The 20,333-nt window shown below is 38.3% G+C and overlaps 1 protein-coding gene across 3 annotated transcripts; it reads left to right on the top strand.

The window, feature by feature from the left end:
• The first annotated feature begins 206 nt into the window (after positions 1-206).
• Positions 207-20,141, top strand: pex5 (peroxisomal biogenesis factor 5). Of its 3 annotated transcripts, XM_081388470.1 has the most exons (17): positions 224-568; positions 2,772-2,929; positions 3,563-3,601; positions 3,730-3,847; positions 3,925-4,068; positions 6,077-6,167; positions 6,579-6,669; positions 7,576-7,698; positions 13,094-13,204; positions 13,973-14,056; positions 14,168-14,287; positions 15,254-15,397; positions 15,523-15,593; positions 15,868-16,089; positions 17,517-17,682; positions 18,770-18,927; positions 19,005-20,138. In XM_081388470.1, the coding sequence occupies exons 2-17, from the start codon at positions 2,816-2,818 to the stop codon at positions 19,243-19,245; spliced, it is 2,037 nt and encodes a 678-aa protein (XP_081244596.1). In that variant the 5' UTR covers positions 224-568; positions 2,772-2,815; the 3' UTR covers positions 19,246-20,138. The 3 variants fall into 3 exon arrangements, with proteins under 3 accessions (XP_081244598.1, XP_081244596.1, XP_081244597.1); XM_081388471.1 differs by lacking the exon at positions 13,094-13,204 and having other exon boundaries at positions 19,005-20,141; XM_081388472.1 differs by lacking the exons at positions 7,576-7,698; positions 13,094-13,204 and having other exon boundaries at positions 207-568; positions 19,005-20,139.
• Positions 20,142-20,333: the final 192 nt, after the last annotated feature.

The following is a 20,333-nucleotide window of genomic DNA, read 5'->3' as shown; positions in this document are numbered from 1 at the left end:
ATTAGCTTTACCAGTGTATCGTTCTGGTTGGCTAGCCGTTTATAGCAATACTCCCTTAAATTGCAAATTACACGTGGTATATTCATTTTCAAAAGTTACATAAGTCAAACGGTACTGCACAACAGGAATGAATTTAAATCCTTTTAAGCACATTTACCTTGATGTTGAAACAATAGCTTATCAACCTGACAGTCAAGGCATGCGCTGTCACTTTAGGAACTTTACGTAACTTCAGCGTAAATCTCGCTCCGCCCGTCTTGATGCTCAGCACAGTTCAAAGCGCTTGTCTTTACGCAAACTGCGTCTGTGAATAGCCGAAGCGTAGCGTGTTCGTCTCGCTGGTTCGCTCATGTTTCAGTGGGCCACACGGGGAAGGTAAATAAAGACAGGACGGTCACCAGCGCAACATTTACCCGTCAGGAACCGACAACTAGGGGGCCGTTAACCTCAGCCGTCTTTTTGAGGGCCTGCTTCGTTCTGTCGTGTGTTTTTTTTGGTCAAAACTGCATTACTCACGGGATAAAAGGAGAAAGAGAGGAGAAGAGAGGTGACAACATCGCCTGGGCAGGTGAGAGGAGTGAGTTTATTTAGCTTGTAAGCTAACTGTCTGCAGCATAGTTGACCTGCTAAGTTAGCTTTATTGTTATGAATCATAGCGGCTGCACAAACAAGGCTGCGAATAGCTAACCGCTTGTGGTCTTGTAACGTTACGTTGGGATGTTCATCTGCCATTTACACTTGGAAAAAGCGACACTTGCCCTCAGTAATGTTCCTGTGCTGAAGCCAAACTGACAGCAGACAAGAACCAGATCTGAGCAGAAGAGTTATGCATGTATGTTTTCATAACAGTGATCAGATGGCCAACTCAACCGGTGGCCACTCTTGTTCATCTCAATGATTTTTCATCAGAGGTGTCATGCACGAGGGAAGCAGGCTGTTTTTGGAATTATTGCAGAAGGACAGCAAAGTAGACCTGCACTGTTTGTGCACGTGCAATCTTGGTTAATTGTTAATAGATGTCTTCAGGAACAATGGAATCTGCGTAATCCTTCTAGTCTAGATAAGCTGATGAAACATATGTTTATGTCAGTGGAAAGGTAGCTCAGTCCACAGGATTAATCTCAAGCCGATGATTCATTGTCTTTCAGGCTCTGTTTAGGCTATGGCCTCACGATGATCGCAGTAACTTTCTATGCAACTAGGGCTACAACCTTTCTGACACCAGTCTAGAGGTTCTCAACCTCTTAAAAAACAACAATAAGCTTAAACAAAATCCCATATAATTTTAATTCTAGACTTGTAACAGTAATGTAGGCTAAATGATTGAAATTAACATTTTATAATGATTTACAGCATAACATGATATCTACTAACATGTGCTACATGTTCAAATAAAGTTTTGATGTCAAAATGACAAATTATTGGTATTTATCTGCTCCGTGAATAATTATACATACCTTAGTAAATAATTACTTTTCTCTGCATTCAGGTCACTTAATGTGGAAGGGGGGGAATCTCCTCAACCACCACTAAAATTGTTCAGGTCTTTAAAATGAATTAAATTAAATAAATGAATTGTTTAGGTCTTTAGAATAAACATTAGCCTGTTTATTTTCCAATTTACAACAGTGCATAATATTCTGTCTGATTTTCGCATTGGTCTGAACAAAAACTGCAGACAGGCAGAATAAAAATGTAAATCCACTCTCTGACAGTAGGTGGCACTTATGGAACTGCAGAAATAGAGCCGGTTCCCCAGTAAATGCTGAACACAAAGAAGAATCACCCTAAAATGAAAATTAAGTCATTATTTACTCACCCTGGTGTTGTTCTAATGCCGTATAGCCTTCTTTCTTTTATGGACTGCAAAAGGAGATTTTTAAAAAAAAATGTCCCGCTCACGCTTGTCATATAATGTGAATAGAGACCAGCATCAAGCTTTTTAAAAAAGATGCAACAGTATCACAGAATGATCCCATGTAACGTGTCGTATATTCCAAGTGTTCTGGAGGTATGTGATATGTGTTTATCGTAACAAGATGTTATCGCATTCACCTCTGTCACCTGTCATTCTGACTGTCACCTGACAGCAAGAGTTCTGGTCTGGAGGTATTTAACTATTTTGGGGATTTCTAGGCATTGTATTTGGTGTCAGATTGTCGTTAATCTTGATTTCGAGTGGGACATTTTTGTAAAAAAAATCTCCTTTTGTAGTCCATAAAAGAAAGAATGGTGAACGGCATTAGAACAACACCAGGGTCAGTAATATGACTTAATTTTCACTTTAGAGTAGTGAAGTATCCCTTTAAGACTTTTAGTCACTACACAGAGGTAAGATAAAAAGAAAATGCCTTACTGCCTCGCCATGTTTTTTATACAAATCAAAACCAATACTGCATGGTTCGCCTGCTTGAGACTATTGCTAACTTTGTTTAATGCTGGATTTTGAGTTTTTCAAATCGCAGTAATCCAATATGGTTTAATGATAATTAAACTATGAAATGTTAATACTAACGGTCTGGTATTTTATCGTGGTTTATCGTCAAACCAGTAACCGTTTCATCCCTCACATAAATACTGATGAAAGCCAAAATCTTAATGCCATTGAATATTTTTGAAAACAATACTAGGCCTATGAGGCCTTCGAATATTGTTAAGTGTTGGGCCTTGGAGTCAGGAAGGTTGAGAACCACTGATCTAGACCCTTAACCACTTCACTACTGTAACTTTTATAACATGCCACTTAATGATGACATCTCATTTACTTGTAGATATCTCAAGGTGTTAGTTTGATCCAGCCTCACAGTGTGTTGCCATGGCGATGCGGGAGTTAGTGGATGCGGAATGTGGGGGAGCCAATCCCCTTATGAAACTGACTGGTCACATGACCCAAGAAGGAGGGGCTTGGAGACATCGATCAACACCCACTGTAAGTTCCTAAACTTTTTTTTGTAACCGGGGCAAATGTTTGGTTCCAACCCTAATCAAACACAACTGAACAACTAATCAAGGCCTTCGGGATTATTAGAAAGCTACAGGCAGGTCAGCTTGATCAGAGTTGGAGCTAAACCCTTCAGGAAAGTGGACATAGAGGGCCAGAGTTGAGAACCTCTGATGTAAATATACTGATTTGCCAAGAATGTGTTTATTCATCATACTGTTTACAATCATCCCTAATGATGGTGGCTCCGGCTCTCAAGCATGCTGAAAATAAGACTTTATCCCAAAAAGTCTGATCATCTGATCACAGCCACCCTGTGCTGTTTGAATAAAATATTGACAGATTAATGGCAGAAGTTGTGGTTATTATTTATTGGTAAGCTAACCAAATGATTTATTGTCTGATCAGAAAGTAATTAATAGATTTATCTTAAAATATTATTAGTTAGTTAGATTATTCATCTAAAAATGAATTTTTTTGATGCATTAATCATGTGCAGTGATTCATATATATAAATATGCAAATAATGCAAATAATCAATAGTTGCTACCTTGAAAATAATAAAATCTAACGATTAAATTATTATTAAAAGTTTTTTTTTTACTCATTTCCCCCCCATAGATTCCTCCTACTCCAATTGAAATAGCCACGGAAGAGGAGGTGTGTATTTTGGTCTTTTAGTATTTCAAGGTTTTTTCAATTTCTAAGACCTGATGTTTGTATCGGGTCAAGTAGTCTGTGATCATGTCCCGTGTTCTTACTGACATCCTGTTGTTTTTGAACTCCAGCTGGTCAATGAGTTTCTACAGGCCCCACAACGGCCTCCTCACAGTTTTGACATGGGTCAACTGCTGGAGGAAATGCAGCAGATAGATCAACAGAACTACAGACAGGCTCCACAGAGAGGTAGTGTGCACAAACACACATCCAGACAGATTTCGGCATGTTTAAGTGTGATATAACTATATGTTTTCTTTTCTCAGCTCCTGACGTGGCTGCTCTGGCGCTGTCTGGCGATTGGGCGGCAGAGTTCTTGTCCACTGGTGACTCCGCCTCTTCTTCTGGACAAGCTGGTCTTGATCCAGCTGATGCTGATTGGACCAGAGAATTCATCAATGAAGTTGCAGGTTAATACATTATATATATATATATATATATATATATATATATATATATATATATATATATATATATATATATATATATATATATATATATATATATATATATATATATATATACACAGTATATGTATGTTTGTGTGTGTTATACAATATTATACACACACACACCTAACAAAAGTTTTGGCAGTGACATCAATCAATTTTGTGTTGTGCAAAGTTTTTTCACATATTTCTATGGTATACTGGAAAACAATAGCCTGGCTAACGTCAGACCTCTTTCTCATTGAGACGTGGTCTGGGAACCACATGTTAATTTTCTCGTATTTGAGGCGTGGTTTACGAATGCCCAGAGCCGTTTATTGGGCGATACGAATGTCTATCAAATGCGCCTGTACGTAGCTCATAGCCAATCGTTTCAGTTATACCAGATGACGTATGTAGAGCGACATAAATTCTACGAGGAAGAAGACTAAATAAACTTGCGTTCTGAACTACTTAGAACACTATCTAAGGCTGCATCGAAAGGTAACTTCGCGTCTGATGCCATGTTGGATCCATAGATATAAACAAACTGCTTCGGTGTGTCGCATAGACGTCGTCATCGTCTTGCTGCTCCCTCCCCGTTCTGTGATTGGTTCACTTTTTGAGGGGAAAATCTGGTCCATGGTGTCCAGGCTGCCTAGCAGCCTGAATAAAAAAGGCGCTGCGCGCAAGGCAGCATGGGGAAACCCAGGCTAGGAAAACAATGGTAAGTATTCAATAAGTTTTGTAGGCTTTTATCGCCAAAAGCATTCATTATATGCAATATTTACAGTGTTGACCCTTCTTCATAACCTCTGTAATTCACTCATGCTGGACTCATGCCAAATCCTGACAGATGGCGATCCATTCTTGACTTGTTAGTGCTCTGAGTTGATCACAATTTGTGGGCTTTTGCTTGTCCACTCGCCTTTTGAGGATTGACCACAGGTTCTCTAAGGGATTAAGATCCGGGCAGGTCCCTGGCCACGGATCCAAAATTTCAATATAATAATCTCAGAGCCACTTCATTATAACTCTTATCTTGTAACATGGTGCTCCATAATGCTGGAAAATGCATGGATCATCACCAAATCGCTCCTGAATCATTGAGAGAAGTTACACTTGCAGGATGTTTTGGTACCATTTTTTATACATGGCAATGTTTTGGGCAGAATTGTGAGAGAGCCCACTACCATGGATGAAAAGCAACCCCACAGATGGATGGTCTCAGGATTCTTCACTGTTGGCACGACACAGGACTCTTTTCTTCTCCAGAAGAAACAGTCAATTTTCCAAATGTCCAAAACATTCGAAAGGGGGCTTCAATTGAGAACTTTCAACTTTGCACCAGTCTTCTGCTGTCAAATCCTTGTACTTTCTGTAGAATTTAAAAAGTGTTTTTCTTGGGAAGAAGTGGCTTTTTTGCTGCCCTTCTTGACACCAGGCTGCTGTCCAAAAGTCTTGGGCTGCAGATTTACTCACACACCTGCTGCATATACTGAGCAAGCTCTGCACTGCTGGTGACACGATTCCGTAGCCGAATCTGAAGCCGAAGGAGGAGGAGACACACTTTCCCATGTGCTGATGATATGATGATGTTAGCTGGCCATTGTGCCAGGGCCAAAAGATGACCATTGATTCTTTTTACAATTACTTAAAATGCATCTGATCTGATCTAGAATAATCTCGAAATAATGTAAATCAACACAATAACTGAGGCTGCAAACTTTGCTAAACACAATTTACGTCACTGCCAAAACTGTTGGTTTAGCATGACTGTATGTATATGGCATATATTATATCCTTTTTAAATTTAAGATGCTATTAGAAATCATTAAAATATCATTCAATGTCATTAGATGACAATTGACAATTCTGACAAATCTTTACTTATCTTTGCCCAGCCATCCTTTCATTCTCCGTAGCTTTACTTTTTCTGTTGTCTTTTACTGTACTTCAACCACTCAGTTCCCTTCCTCCTGTCTCATAGACCCCGGCCGCTGGGCAGAGGAGTACCTGGAGCAATCAGAGGAGAAGTTATGGCTTGGAGATTTGGGAGAAAGAGAACAGGACAAAGAATGGTATTTTATGTTTCTTAAAAGGAATAATATAGAGAGACTTAGCATACGAATATTATACACTATCGTTTTTTTGTGTTTCGAAAGAAGTCTCTTATACTCACCAAGGCTCCATTCATTTGATTACAAATATAATAAAGTATATACAATAAAGTATTAAACTTTTTTTGCGGAAACTCTGTTAAATTTTTTTTTTAATTCTTTGATGAATTTATTTGAAATATCTTTTGTAATATTATAAATGTCTTTACTGTCACTTTTGATCAACTTAATGCATCCTTGCCTAATAAAAAAATCATATTCAAACATTTGAATGGTAACGTACATAGATTATACTAAGGTTAGATCAAGAGTAATAGATGTTTACAGAGTCCTGATCCTGTCCTTACTTTAATGTATTTTTAATACTATCAGGACACAAGAATACCAGTCAGGTGAAGAACTACGTCAAACAGCGAATGAACTCCTTGCCAAAGTGGACGACCCTAAACTCAAGAACACAGAGGTGAGAGCAAAAGGAAGGGTCTCCCTGCTGTCGGTGTTGTTTAAGTGTTCTTTGAGCTGCACCTGAAACACTTTAGTCCAAGTCACCACATGCATTGATATATTAAACAAGCATGCACATATTGCAACCAAAACACAAATTGTAAACCAATAGATCCACTTAATAAACTGTTTTACTTGATAGAAGAACTGTTTATTCTGATAGCTATTAATAAATAAATTTGACCATAAGTAAGGAGTTTTTTGGCAATCCACCTTGGTAAAATCCCTGTGTCACATGGCTTCTCATGACATATTGCTGTATTAAATGCAGCAGCACTGGAACTTTGGTAACATAAGTTTATGAAAAATGTTTTTTGCTAGACATTTGACTAAAGTGTATCTATTTCAGAAAATAACTGCTCTGCTTTCACCCATGCCACATCACAGAAATTATCCATCACAACGGATCCCTCAAGTTAAGATAAAACCGTGTTAATGTTGTCTCAAGGGATCATTTTACATCCCAGAATGCACTTCTGGGTTATATTTAAAAGGTTAAGTAACACATGACTTACCACAGGTTCTCCATGGGATTAAAGATGATTATTATTTAGGTTAATTTTTGCCTTGTGGTTGATGATAAAGTGATGTGACATCGTTCACGTTTTCATGGGCATTTCTTCACTTATTCATTCTGTCTTTTTTCATTTAACTCTGCTCTGCCTTTCGCATATAATTTGGGATATGTTATGCTTTTGGCCGTTACTCCTTCCTCCTTGTGTCTGACCATAACTGTCAAGAAGAAACCACTGATGGACTTGTGTGTGTGTGCGTGTGTGTGTGTGTTCAATGCATCGCCAATGTGTTTCCTGTTAGCAGTAGATGTGTAATAGCTGTTGTTGTTGTTGTTGTTGTTATTGTGTAGTTCCTGCGGTTCATTAGGCAGATTGGCGATGGCAGTGTGACTGTGGAGGACAGAGCAGGAAAAGAGCACACTGATAAAGCACAGGCCAAGGAGGCACAGCACTGGGCCTCAAGCCTTACCCAGGTACGAGCCCTTCCCAGCTCCTCTGATAGAGGAAACACTGTGAAGGGTGACACTGCAGCCCTTTGGCAGCCATCTTGGCTCTTCTCAAGCTGTAACTACATGGCATACTGTAAATCCTTGCCGATTTGCACTACACGGGTTTAAATACTAACCCATGTGAAAATACAGTTTTGGATAGTTTATTTTGCTTCAGAGACTGAATTCTGTACACACAATGGAGACCAAGACCTCATTTTCAATTTGGTACTCAAAATCTATTTTCAATACATGTACAGTGCTATGCATAAGTTTAGACACCCATGCTAAAGTTGACTAAAAAGAGGAATAAAAAATCATCTTTTGGAAATTGAACTTAATGCCTTAATTTAAAAAATTAGGAAAAATCCAACCTTTTAGGACACCAATTTTCTTTGTGAATGAATAATGTATCGTAAATAAATAAATGTTCTTCCTTAAAATGCAGGGTGCATAAGTTTGGACACCCCTATGTTAAATTCCCATAGAGGCAGGCAGATTTTTATTTTTAAGTTTTTTTTTTTTTTTTTTTTTTTTTAGGATACTATGCATCCTGATAAAGTTCCCTTGGCCTTTGGAATTAAAATAGCCCCACATCATCACATAGCCTTCACCATACCTAGAGATTGGCATGGGGTACTTTCCATAAGATCATCTCTCAATGCAAATCAAACTAGCTATTAGGCTAACTGAAATAAAACCATGCCAATCTCTAGGTATGGTGAAGGCTATGTGATGATGTGGGGCTATTTTAATTCCAAAGGCCAAGGGAACTTTATCAGGATGCATAGTATCCTAAAAAATTTTTTTTTTTAAATCTGCCTGCCTCTATGGGAATTGAACATAGGGGTGTACTCACTTATGCACCCTGTATTTTAAGGAAGAACATTTATTTATTCACGATACATTATTCATTCACAAAGAAAATTGGTGTCCTAAAAGGTTGGATTTTTCCTAATTTTTTAAATTAAGGCATTAAGTTCAGTTTCCAAAAGATGATTTTTTATTCCTCTTTTTAGTCAACTTTAGCATGGGTGTCTAAACTTATGCATAGCACTGTATATAAAATATACACTACCAAAAGTTTGAGTATTTGGTTTGAGTATACCAAAAATATACTTAAAAGTTTGGGGTCAGTAAGATTTTTTTTTTGATTAAAGAAATGAATAGTTTTATTCAGCAATGATGCATTACATTTATCAAAAGTGACTGTAAAGACATTTCTGTTAAATAAATGCTGTTCTTTTGAAATTTATATTCATCAAAGAGTCTTAATAAAAAGTATAATTGTTTTCACCAAAAATGTAACAGTTTTTTAAATTGTATTTTTGATCAGCTTTGGTGAGCATATACAGTAAGACTTCTTTCAAAAACATTAAAAAAAATCGTACTGACTCCAAACTTTTTAACTGTAGTGTAATCTAATTTCAAAATCATCTATCAAATTATTTGTAATATTTAATTAGTTAAAGGAACTGTATGTAGGATTGTGGCCAAAACTGGTACTGCAATCACTTTAAAAATACTGTAGAGCGGTGTATCCCCTCCCCCTCCCCCCTGACTCGAGGTTGCCAGATAAGCTGCAGGATTCAGCAGAAACGTAGGCTGCTTCAATGAGCTTCCAATGGCAAGTGACGACGAGACGTACACAGTAATTTTTTTCTGTTAATTATGTTTATGCTTCATGAGAGATATTTTGAAAAGTAACTATGTATTTAAAAAATGTACTAATTGTCATTAGTTAAATATAATCGTAAAGATTGCTGGGGCCATAATAGCTGAAGAGATAAGCGTTTTTGATTTGATATTTAATTTGATTTGATTTCTTTATTTTGAACATATAAATACAATTACAATTGAAAAAAATCTATGAAAAAAAGGATAATAGTAAAACAAAGAAAAAAAACATATAAACAACAAAATAAAACTTCCTTATTTTTCAAAAAAATCTCGATTTAACCCCCTGGGGTCGACGGTATCGCCGGCGATACCAGCTCGCTTTTTTTCAGTTCAGTTCAAAAGAAATTAATTTTGCTCTGTGGACTTTGAAATTACAAGCAAGTTTCATACATCAATCGATTCTGTTAAATGTGTATTATTTTTGTGTATACGCACAATAAAAACAAAGTGTTGTGCTTTTTGCCAAATAAAGAAAAATAAACGTGATGCGAGTTCTGCCTTCTCTCTCTCAGTGAAGACCAATCTGAAACGCGTCCGAAAATGAACTGTAACTCAGCGAATACTCAGTCAAACAGACATACAGATACACAGACATGAAGCTTGAATTCTATGCTTTTAAATGAGGTAATTTATATAAAAAACAAATATTCTCATCTTGTGAAATCTGTATTAAAAGAGAGCGATCCCAGTCGAGCTCATTAGAGCTAATTCAAAGGTAATGTGACTCCGCCCACGGAGAGCGCGTGCTATTCAAACGCAAACTACTGAGGCAATCCAAGCAAACCTGTGAACGCCCCCACATCAGCTCGAGAAAACAAGTTTATTCAGACCATTGTAGCCTACGTGTTTACACCATCTGGCTGCGCTGTGAGAAATATTAATAATGGATAATCTACCTCAGAGTGCGGGTATTGCAGGAGAGAGGATCCGAATATGTAGTAAGTTTTTTTTCCTTCTCAAGTTAATCGCGTTTCTGTGAATGAATGAACGGCAGCCGCAGAGATGCGCGCTGTTTACCACAGCTCGCAAAAAGACAGTTTAAATTTAAATTGCGTCTCTGTGTGAATGAATGATGATGTTTTAGCAAACTGTATTGCTATACTGAGTTGAGTAAAAATCGACAGAAATAGCCTATGTTGAAATAAAATGTAGGCTATTTGTATAAGCAACGTTTTAAACTGAAAATTAACATTTATATGCCCTCATATTTCATAAAAACAACGTTACAGTCAGGCGTTTCTGTTTGTGTATGAATGTTTCGGTTTTAGCAAACTGTATTGCTACACTCAGTAAATATCGACTAAAATATGTTGAAATAAAATGTATTTGTATAAGCAACGTATTAAACTGCAAATTAACATTTATATTTCTTATAATAAAAATGAAAGACCTATGTTACAGACATATGAAAGACAACATTTCATTGATTAGTTTTGGATAGATTATACATTTTTACTGTAAAATATCTGCCACCTCAAATAAGCTTTTGTTTGCCAATATTTGCTTATGTTAAATATAATATGTTTTGTCAAAAATAAAGTTATCAAATAATCAATCAAATCCTTAACTTTGAAATATGTATGATAAAATATATACTTTAGTTTTTACAAAGAAAGATTCTTGAATTGTTGTTGTAATTGTAACCTTTTTAATAAAAAAATATATTTACAAAGTAGATGTAAACAAACTATTAAAAGGTAAATATAAGCCCTTTCTTTAAATAACTTTTATTGTGTTTTATTATTGACAAATTTGGGGAGAAGATAAATATTCTTGTGGCTCAGTGACTCACCTGAATGAATGGCTAATTAAGTATGCAGGCCCCATTGTCTCCTAAGGTGTGAACCACTACATATACATGACCGTTGACGCCCACTCCGCATATGGCCTTTCCAAACAGAAAGTGCTTTGCAAAATTCAAATCAATGTATTGTGTTATGTGAATGATAAGGCAGGGTGATTTTCACTTTATTTTGAAGAAAAAACACTAGGCGATGACATCTTTTAGACAAAAGTCTTATTGGCACATATTTAGAATGTGTTTTATGGCCTAATTTCAGAAACTTTAGTTTTTAGTTTTTTCAATAACCATGCATAAACATTATTCTCTCAAAAATGCAGACATGTACATTCCTGTTGCTCACATTTCATGGTAGCCCTGTTTGTGCTAAATAGTGTGTAATTTTTTTTTTGCCATTAACATGTTTATAAGCAACTGAAAAAAGCAAAAATGTCAGGGCATGTCAGAACATCTCAAGGACCCCAAAAACACCTTAGACCCCAGAGGGTTAAGTACTAAAGTTTTTGTCATAAGTAGGCTAACAAATAACCAAAACATTTGCCACAGCAATTATAACGCGGGACAAAATCAATATTACCAATGGCTATCACAGGGTTGTTTTCAGTCCCATTAGAAAATATTGTTAGAGTAACTAAATTACATTAGCAATGGTCATACAGGTCAACTTGCAGCATGTGTAACTTAGTCCACGATACTACTGTACGAGAAGAACGAATGACGAATATTTTTTTCTGAGGTAAAGTTAGGCTTATTGCCATAATGGGCGTGCTAATGTTGTTTTCATCAGCGTCTCAGCATAATGACAGAGAAACGGGCTCCTATAATGCATTGCAAATGTTAGGATACGTCCATGTGAGCTAATGTTACGTTACTTTGCACGAACATGCATAACTTTGTTCGACTGTCATGAATATATGAAATGTCCATTGACATCAAGTACAAGTTAGCCAAGCATAGATGAATCTTACCTGTCCAGGAGAATATTGGCAACGTTGCGTCTGTGTTCAAATTCTTCTCCGTTTTCAGCCATCTCCATCTTTCAAAAGCATCTCCAATACAAATTCTGGTTTTATTTCGGACTTTGTCACAACGAATTTCTGAATTATAACGAGGTCTTTTTGATTTAGTAACGTTAGACATTTTTATCCGACTAGAGTAGGTTAGAGCAAAGCTGGCAACCCGGATGCCGAAACACTACTGACTTCGTGATTGGTAGATAGGTGGAGGGTGGCGCGTCAGGCCAAAACACAAGATGACAACATCAACATCAGTTGAGGGCTGCAAGTCCACTTTTTAAATGACAATATCCTGGCCGGACTACTGTTGTCAGTGATATAAGTATTTGAAATGAACATGATTTCTTAATGTCTAGTGACACATCAGGGCCATTTTATGATTAATTGAAATAGATTTCTTACATACAGCTCCTTTAATTATAAACATATTAGTTAAAATACTTAAAGATTTTCCACTATTTCCAGGTCATCAGTCAGATTTGTGGAGTTAATGCAGCTTGAGTTTTCACTCAAATTGTTACGCAGATAGTATAAATATAAATTGAATTAGAAACTGTATTTTCACTAGTGGTCTCGGACGTTTGGACCTCACTGTATATCAAGCCAAGTCCACGTTTTTTTCAAAGGATAAATCACAATTGTCCAGGTCTAGGTCTTGGAAACTGGCCCTTGTTTTTATCCCACGGTTCAAGCGAGCAGTAGTTTGTGATATTTCCTTCTTCCTTCTATCATGGACGATCATCATGACATGATCCCTACATTTTAACATTTTAACCTCCATCCATACCTAAATTTTCCCGCTATCCCTAACAATCTCACACCAAACGCACACTATCCATAAATACCCCCTACCTGTACCCTCTGTCCCAAACTGGCTGCCCAGTTCCTGGAATCAAGGGAAGGGAATGTGGAAGTGGAAACCCGAGAGGGCAAAGAGAAGAATGACAAAGTTAAAGCTAAACAGGCAGAGCAGTGGGCTACTCTCGTCAGGCAGGTAGGACCCTGATCACCTGGCAACAGTGATGCAGTAGTCCTGCTATGTGTTTTGCCTGTGTAGGCTTGTCATGTTCGTTATGTTAACTAGCTCCTGCTGACCTGCTGCCTTAAAGAGAGCAGACTGTTGCTTTAATAGTGCTTTTAACATAGTTATCACTGAAAGACGTGTACAGCTAAAACCCTGCTCACACTGCTTTTCACTTGTGCCCAGCTACTGAAACCACTTTGACTTCCTGCAATAGTGAAGGTACACTGAGCATTGCTTGCTATTTTTAATATAGAGAGGAAAGGAAAGATAGATGAATGAGGGTGAGTTTTCTTTTTCTTCCTCTGCTGGTCTCTCATGCCCACTTTCTTTTTCCATTACATCCTTTCTTTTTTCCCCCACTCTCATTCATCACAGTATCTTGTCTTTTTTTCCCTTCATCTGAGTATTATTTAAAGGTGCAGTAAGCGATATTTGAAAAACGTTGAAAGGGGAGCGGACTTGTAGCAATCAGCAGTAGGGGGCGTGTCCACTCATGATGGGAGAGGAGAGAGAGTGAGCAAGGGGGAGTATTATCTTGCTTCGCATCTGCTCTAATAAAAGAAACGCTCTTGCATTGTGTGTTCGTGCATTTTGGGGATGGGTGTGTTTGTTTGGGTTGGTTTCAAATATCAACAACGATTTTGAGAAATCGCTTATTGCACCTTTAAGCATTTGCAGGCTCTGTGATGTGTTAATATGGAGGCTGTTAACAGCCTGGCATGTTGCTGTGCTCGGTAGGTTTCGGCAGATTCTGCTGAATCATGGGTAGATGAATTCGCCACTTATGGGCCAGACTTCCAGCAGGCCAAAGCAGCGGTGGAGGTGAGCCAGGCTGCACACTTGCACACAGATACATGAACTTGAGTGTGATACCTTTGCATTCATTGGTGTTTGTGTTGTTGTTGTTGTGTGTGTGTGTGTGTGTGAGTTCAGAGTGATGTTGATTTCTGGGAGAAACTCCAGCAGGAGTGGGAGGAAATGGCGAAGAGGGATGCTGAAGCTCACCCTTGGCTCTCGGACTTCGACCAGATGCTCAGCAGTTCTTATGACAAGGTATCTGGATATACACCTGTGCCCATTTACAGCATGCATACTTCCACCTAACTGAAACCTTGAGCCCTTTCCCAGGCTGTTATCTGTGCTTTATTACAGTTTATTCAATGGTTAGTTCCAGTCTTTGATTCGTAGTAAAAATAGACAAAATAACTGGCAATATGATGTCTAGAATGTACGTTACTTAATATAAACCTCTTGTTGGACTGTTGTATAAGAGCAATATCATACTCTCAATCATGCTGTTACCTGTGGCCGAATCTCAGTCGTTCTTATATTCAGAAGGACAGCGTTTTAAATGTTGCCTACTACATATTCACTCTTTTTAATTCTAAGTTTAAATTTGCTGCACAAAAATCATTTAATAATTTTCTTTTCTTTAAGTAGATTTTTTTATTGTTCAGATTCCAAATTCACTACCATTCAAAAGTTTGAGGATGTTTTTTTTAAAGAAGTCTTTTGTGCTCACCAAGGCTGCATTTATTTGATTAAAAATATAGTAAAAAAATAATAATACTGCGAAATATTATTACAATTTATTTTTTTATAGATTTTTTAAAATTTCTAACTGAATTTAATTTAACAGCAGCCATTATTCCAGTCTTCAGTGTGATCCTTTAGAAATCATTTTATTTCATATTTTCAAATTTGAATAATTGTTAATGTTATTATTAAGATTATAAAGGTGTCTTTACTGTCACTTGTGATTAGCCTAATACACTCTTGCTGAATAAAAGTATTAATTTCTCTCTCACACACACACACACACACACACACACACACACACACACACACACACACACACACACACACACACACACACACACAGACAAAAGTTGACCCCAAACTTTTGAACAGTGGTGTGTTTTATTCAGATATCCAAACTTTTTCAGAGAAAAAATAATTTGAAAATATTTACTTTCATGTTGTTGGTCCCATTAAAATATGCCTTTACTCTTCTCCTAGGGATATCAGTTTGAAGACGACAACCCCTACCTGTCCCACGATGATCCGTTTGCCGAGGGCGTGAAGAGGATGGAGGCGGGGGACATTCCTGGAGCCGTACGTCTCTTCGAGAGCGCGGTTCAGAGAGAGCCAGACAACCAGCTGGTCAGAGCCTCATACGCATAAACCCAACATCCAAAAACTGATGATACATTTTGTCTCAAGGGACTCTAACTCTGTTCTACTTGTTTGTCTCTGTGAAACGCTGACTGTGTGTGACGATACTGCAGGCTTGGCAATATCTGGGCACCTGCCAGGCGGAGAACGAGCAAGAGTTTGCTGCTATCAGCGCCCTCCGCAGGTGATAAGTATAACTGCAGTCTTTCTGTGCACATCAATTAAAGCTGCAGTCAGCAAGTCTGGCAGATTGAGGGGACTTAGCCAAAATTTTGAATGTTTACAACTCTCATGCCCCTCCCCCACTACCACCGAGCACCCACCCATCGAGTTTGCATCCTTCATTCTGCATCCTTCCCATCTGCAGCTTTAAATTCTCCTTACTAGTCTATGACAAATATGATTTATTAAAATACTGCTCCTGCCTTTTAAATTTAAGTCTCAATTGTTGTTTTCAGATGTATTGAGCTGAAAAAGGACAATCTGACGGCTCTCATGGCTCTAGCTGTGAGCTTCACCAATGAGTCACTGCACAGACAGGCCTGCGAGACGCTTCGTGATTGGTTGAGGCACAACCCCAAATACAGGCCTATCCTGGAGCAGCATGAACGAGAGAAGGAGAGGGAGGGTGTGAGAGAGAAGGAGAAGGAGAGGGAGAGATTTGGATCTCTTTTGCCAGAGTAAGAGGATTCTTGAATGCAGTAAAAAAAAAAACATTCTGGGTTCAAGGTCTGAAAAACTAGTCCTGTATGTGTGCTAACAAGATGCAAGCCATTAAAGGGTTAGTTCACCCAAAAATGAAAATTATGTCATTAATGACTCACCCTCATGTCGTTCCAAGCCCGTAAGACCTCCGTTCATCTTCGGAACACAGTTTAAGATATTTTAGATTTAGTCCGAGAGCTTTCTGTTCCTCCATTGAAAGTCAATGGACGGCATACTGTCCATGTCCAGAAAGGCAGTACAGACATCATCAAAGTAGTCCATGTGACATCAGTGGCTCAATCTTAAGTTTATAAAGCGACGAGAATACTTTTTGTGCGCAAAAAGTAAACAAAAATAACGACTTTATTCCACTATTAATTTCCTTCTCTCTAGGCCTCGAGCTATTTCACGTAAACGTGTTTTTGCGCTGCGCGTCTATGTTGTACGTCACACGTAGGCTCACTATTGGCCGAAGCTGGTCATGTGTGATGCGTGTGACATACAACACAATCCAGTTCTTTTTAACTTTTGATTCATCAATGATACTACAAAAAGTAAGTTTTCTCTAAAATATTAAGCAGCACAAGCACAACTGTTTTCAACATTGATAATAATAAAAAAGAAATGTTTCTTGAGCGCCAAATCAGCATATTAGAAAATTCAGCTTTACCAAATGGTTAGGGCACATAACTGTAGCCATGATATCTGCTTTGAAAAAAACTGAGTCAGAATTATTTTACCACAGATATGCTGAAAACCTCTTGGTTTTCCGTTAAATCTTATTCATGATTGTACAACACTGTGGATTGATCAGATGTGGAAGAAGCCTGTTTTCAGTGCCTGTCGACACCGGCATGAGATATGCATAAGTCACTGGACAGGGCATTGTAACCAAGCAACAGATTTACATTTGTCACCAATCATAAGCTAGCAGTGCTCTAAAAATACATCTAACACAAACACAGGTGTGGAGTTGCATCTGAGTTCCATCCAAGTGTTTTAATCAGTTGACAGTGCAGATATTAAAATACTTTTTGTATGACTCAAGAATGATTATGCATTGTCTTTTCTTCATTAAAGAATATTTTAGTAAAGTAAGTAAAATCTACTCACCATTTTGTTCCAAACCTGCCTGACTGGCTAACTTCTGTGGAGCACAAAAGGAGGGTTTCAGAAGAATATTCTGGCCTAATGAAAGTGACTGAGCACTGGGTTTCTTAAGCTTTTAAAGCACCATGGAAGTGTCATTAAATTGACTGTATTCCAAGTCTTTTGAAGCTATGTGATTGTTTTTTGGTCATGCGGGCAAGTAAATAATGAGAGTATTTTAGTTTTTTTGTGTGGACTATCCCTTTGAGCTACAGACTAATTCAGTTCTTTCCTTCTTTCTTCTTCCTCTTAGGGCACTGTTCAGTGAAGTGCAGACGTTGTTTTTGAGTGCGGCGGCCGCTGACCCCGCACGGGTTGACCCTGAGCTGCAGTGTGGGCTGGGCGTTCTCTTCAACCTCAGTGGAGAGTATGACAAGGCTGTGGACTGCTTCAGTGCCGCCCTGTCTGTGATGCCACAGGTTGGTTCATTCACACTTAAAAGTAGGGTAAGCGTTATTTGAAAAACGCTGTTTGGAAGTTAGTCGGACCGACACACGAAAAACAGCAAACTTTTGTAGCCAATCAGCATTAGGGGGCGTATGACGGTGGAGAAGAGAGAACGAGCAAGAGGGAGATTTGAAGAAAGACTGCAGAAATAGAGATGAGACACAATACAAAAGAGAAAAGCTCAGACGAAATCACTGGAAAATGAAGGGTTATGACTGGGCAAGAGCTTTAGGAGGTTCAAGACCGACTCGAAGCAGGGCGGTTGAGATTGGAGGCTGAGTTTTGGAGGCGGAGCATTGAAGAGAGGGGTGTGTTTGTTTGGGTTGATTTCAAATATCAACAATGTCCAACTGCGCTTTTGAAACCTAGCTTACCCCACCTTCAAAGCAGTGACACACCAAGAATGATAACTTAAACGATAAATGTAACTATAATATTTTATTAATCGTTCTAATTCTATGAGAATAGGGAAGTCCACACCACAGCTAAATATTATATAGTTATCAGCTAGTTATCATAACAACATAGAGAAATTATATCATTGGAATCATTTTCAGAAGTTTTTTTCCAGCTGATGAACGATAAAAACATTGTCAGCCAATCAGAATCCACCCAACTTTTAAAGAGCTTGAGTGTTTAATGTCGGCATGAAATGCAAACATATTTTCTTCCCTATTGTGACGTGTAGGACGGGACTTGATCTAGTTCATGGGGAATTAATTGGATTGTTGGATCGTTGTAGTTTGCTATTGCTGTGATGTCATGTGAGTGACAGGTTGTCCCGCCCTCACGCTAGTTAACACAAGAGAAGAGAAGCCGTTGCATTATTCCATAAAACATTACATTTGGATTTCATGGTGACTAAAGCAGCCAGCAACAAAACTGCAGCATGTGCTTATAACAAACAATGTTAATATGGACGCAGATATAGTTCATCATTATAGTTACCTTTATAGTTATTGTTGTTGGTGGGAACAGGTCTTTATACATTGTTATATTCTACACATTGTTCATCAGTATTTTAGTTCACATTCTTCCTTCTCTCAACCCTACGTGAAGGATTATCTGCTGTGGAACAAGCTGGGAGCAACTCTTGCAAATGGTAATCGCTCCGAGGAAGCGGTCGCAGCTTACAGACGCGCACTGGAGTTACAGCCTGGATTTGTACGCAGCCGATACAACCTGGGCATCAGCTGTGTCAACCTGGGTGCACACAGGTTAGTAAAAGAAGAAGGTTTCATTGCGGTAAACAAGCAAACAAAAAGTTAAATGCCATTTGTCGTTTCTCCATCAGGGAGGCAGTAGAGCACTTCCTAGAAGCCCTTTCTCTGCAGCGACAGGCCGCCGGGGATGGAGAGGGAGGCGCGGGGCGAGGGCCAGGTACAGCAGTGACTGTCATGTCAGATAACATCTGGTCCACCTTACGCATGGCACTGAGCATGATGGGAGAAAGCTCGCTTTACTCAGCCGCTGACCGGCGAGATCTGGACACGCTGCTGGTGCACTTCTCCCCGAGAGAAGGAGAGACAGAATGAAGGATGGAGGAGTTGAAGGAGAGCATGAAGATAGAATGTGAGTGTGGAGAAGCCTGTTTTGGAGAGAAACATCAAGACTCGTGATGTACATTTCAACAAAGGGACATGACGTTGCTTCACTAAAAGAGTGAAAGCCCATTAATGGACTGACAGATGCCTGAGAAAAAGAGACATGTTGAAAAGCCCATGGTACAGTTTAAGAACACTACAGTATTCCTATGGATTGTCACAAGTTTACGCTTACAGAGAATCTGTTGTAATTTTTCCATTTAGTTCATCTTGACGATTACTGTTCTTTCCATTGTCCTTCTCAAAATGACAGTAATATTTCTCTTATGGGGAAAGTAAGGTCCCTGCACTGTGAGCTCAAGAGTACTTGCCTCTGTTTGACAGAGAAGAGGGATGTGGAGATCTAATTGTGTTCTACGTCACTACGGCTCCTGTACAAAGTAACAGTGATTTGCAAGCCTTAAAGTTATATTGGCACCTTCATTCGTAAGCGAGACTGAAAGACATGTCTGTAAGCACTCTTTCTTATCGGATATTTGCTCTTGCTGTAAAATTATTTGCTTAATTGTAAATTCTACTTGCCATATTGTGTACTGTAGCATAATTATTCATGTTTTGCATATAGCCAATTTCAAATTGCTATTACTTCAAGCAATAAAGCTTTGACAAAGATGCTTAGTAACTTGAGGAAAGATATTCATATTTCCAAGCATAAGTAAATTATATAATTTTATGAGTTTATAATACACTTTAGAATTACATGATTTTAAAAATATATTGATTTTTCTTTGTGCCATTTTATTCAGAGTTTGCTTTTAGCAATAATCAAAATACTAAAATATACTTGTTTTAATATAAATTCAATTCACTAAAGTATTCTTTTTAACAACAGAAGTGTTCAGCTTTTTTGTTTTGTTTTCTGACTGTTCAACTCAAAGTATTAGAAGGCGTCAGCATTCAAACAGTCAACACGCGGCTGTATTTCAAATCGCTGATACACGCCCAATAAAATGTATTCACCGTCTCGGCCAATCAGAAGCGCCGAGGCAGGAACTCTCCCGTTCTCCTATTGGTCGGTT

The sequence above is a fragment of the Scardinius erythrophthalmus genome, assembly GCF_964197995.2.
Source record: "Scardinius erythrophthalmus genome assembly, chromosome: 16".
NCBI classification, from domain to species: Eukaryota; Metazoa; Chordata; class Actinopteri; order Cypriniformes; family Leuciscidae; genus Scardinius; species Scardinius erythrophthalmus.
Note: the sequence above shows the minus strand (reverse complement) of the source record. Positions and strands in the feature narration are given on the sequence as shown.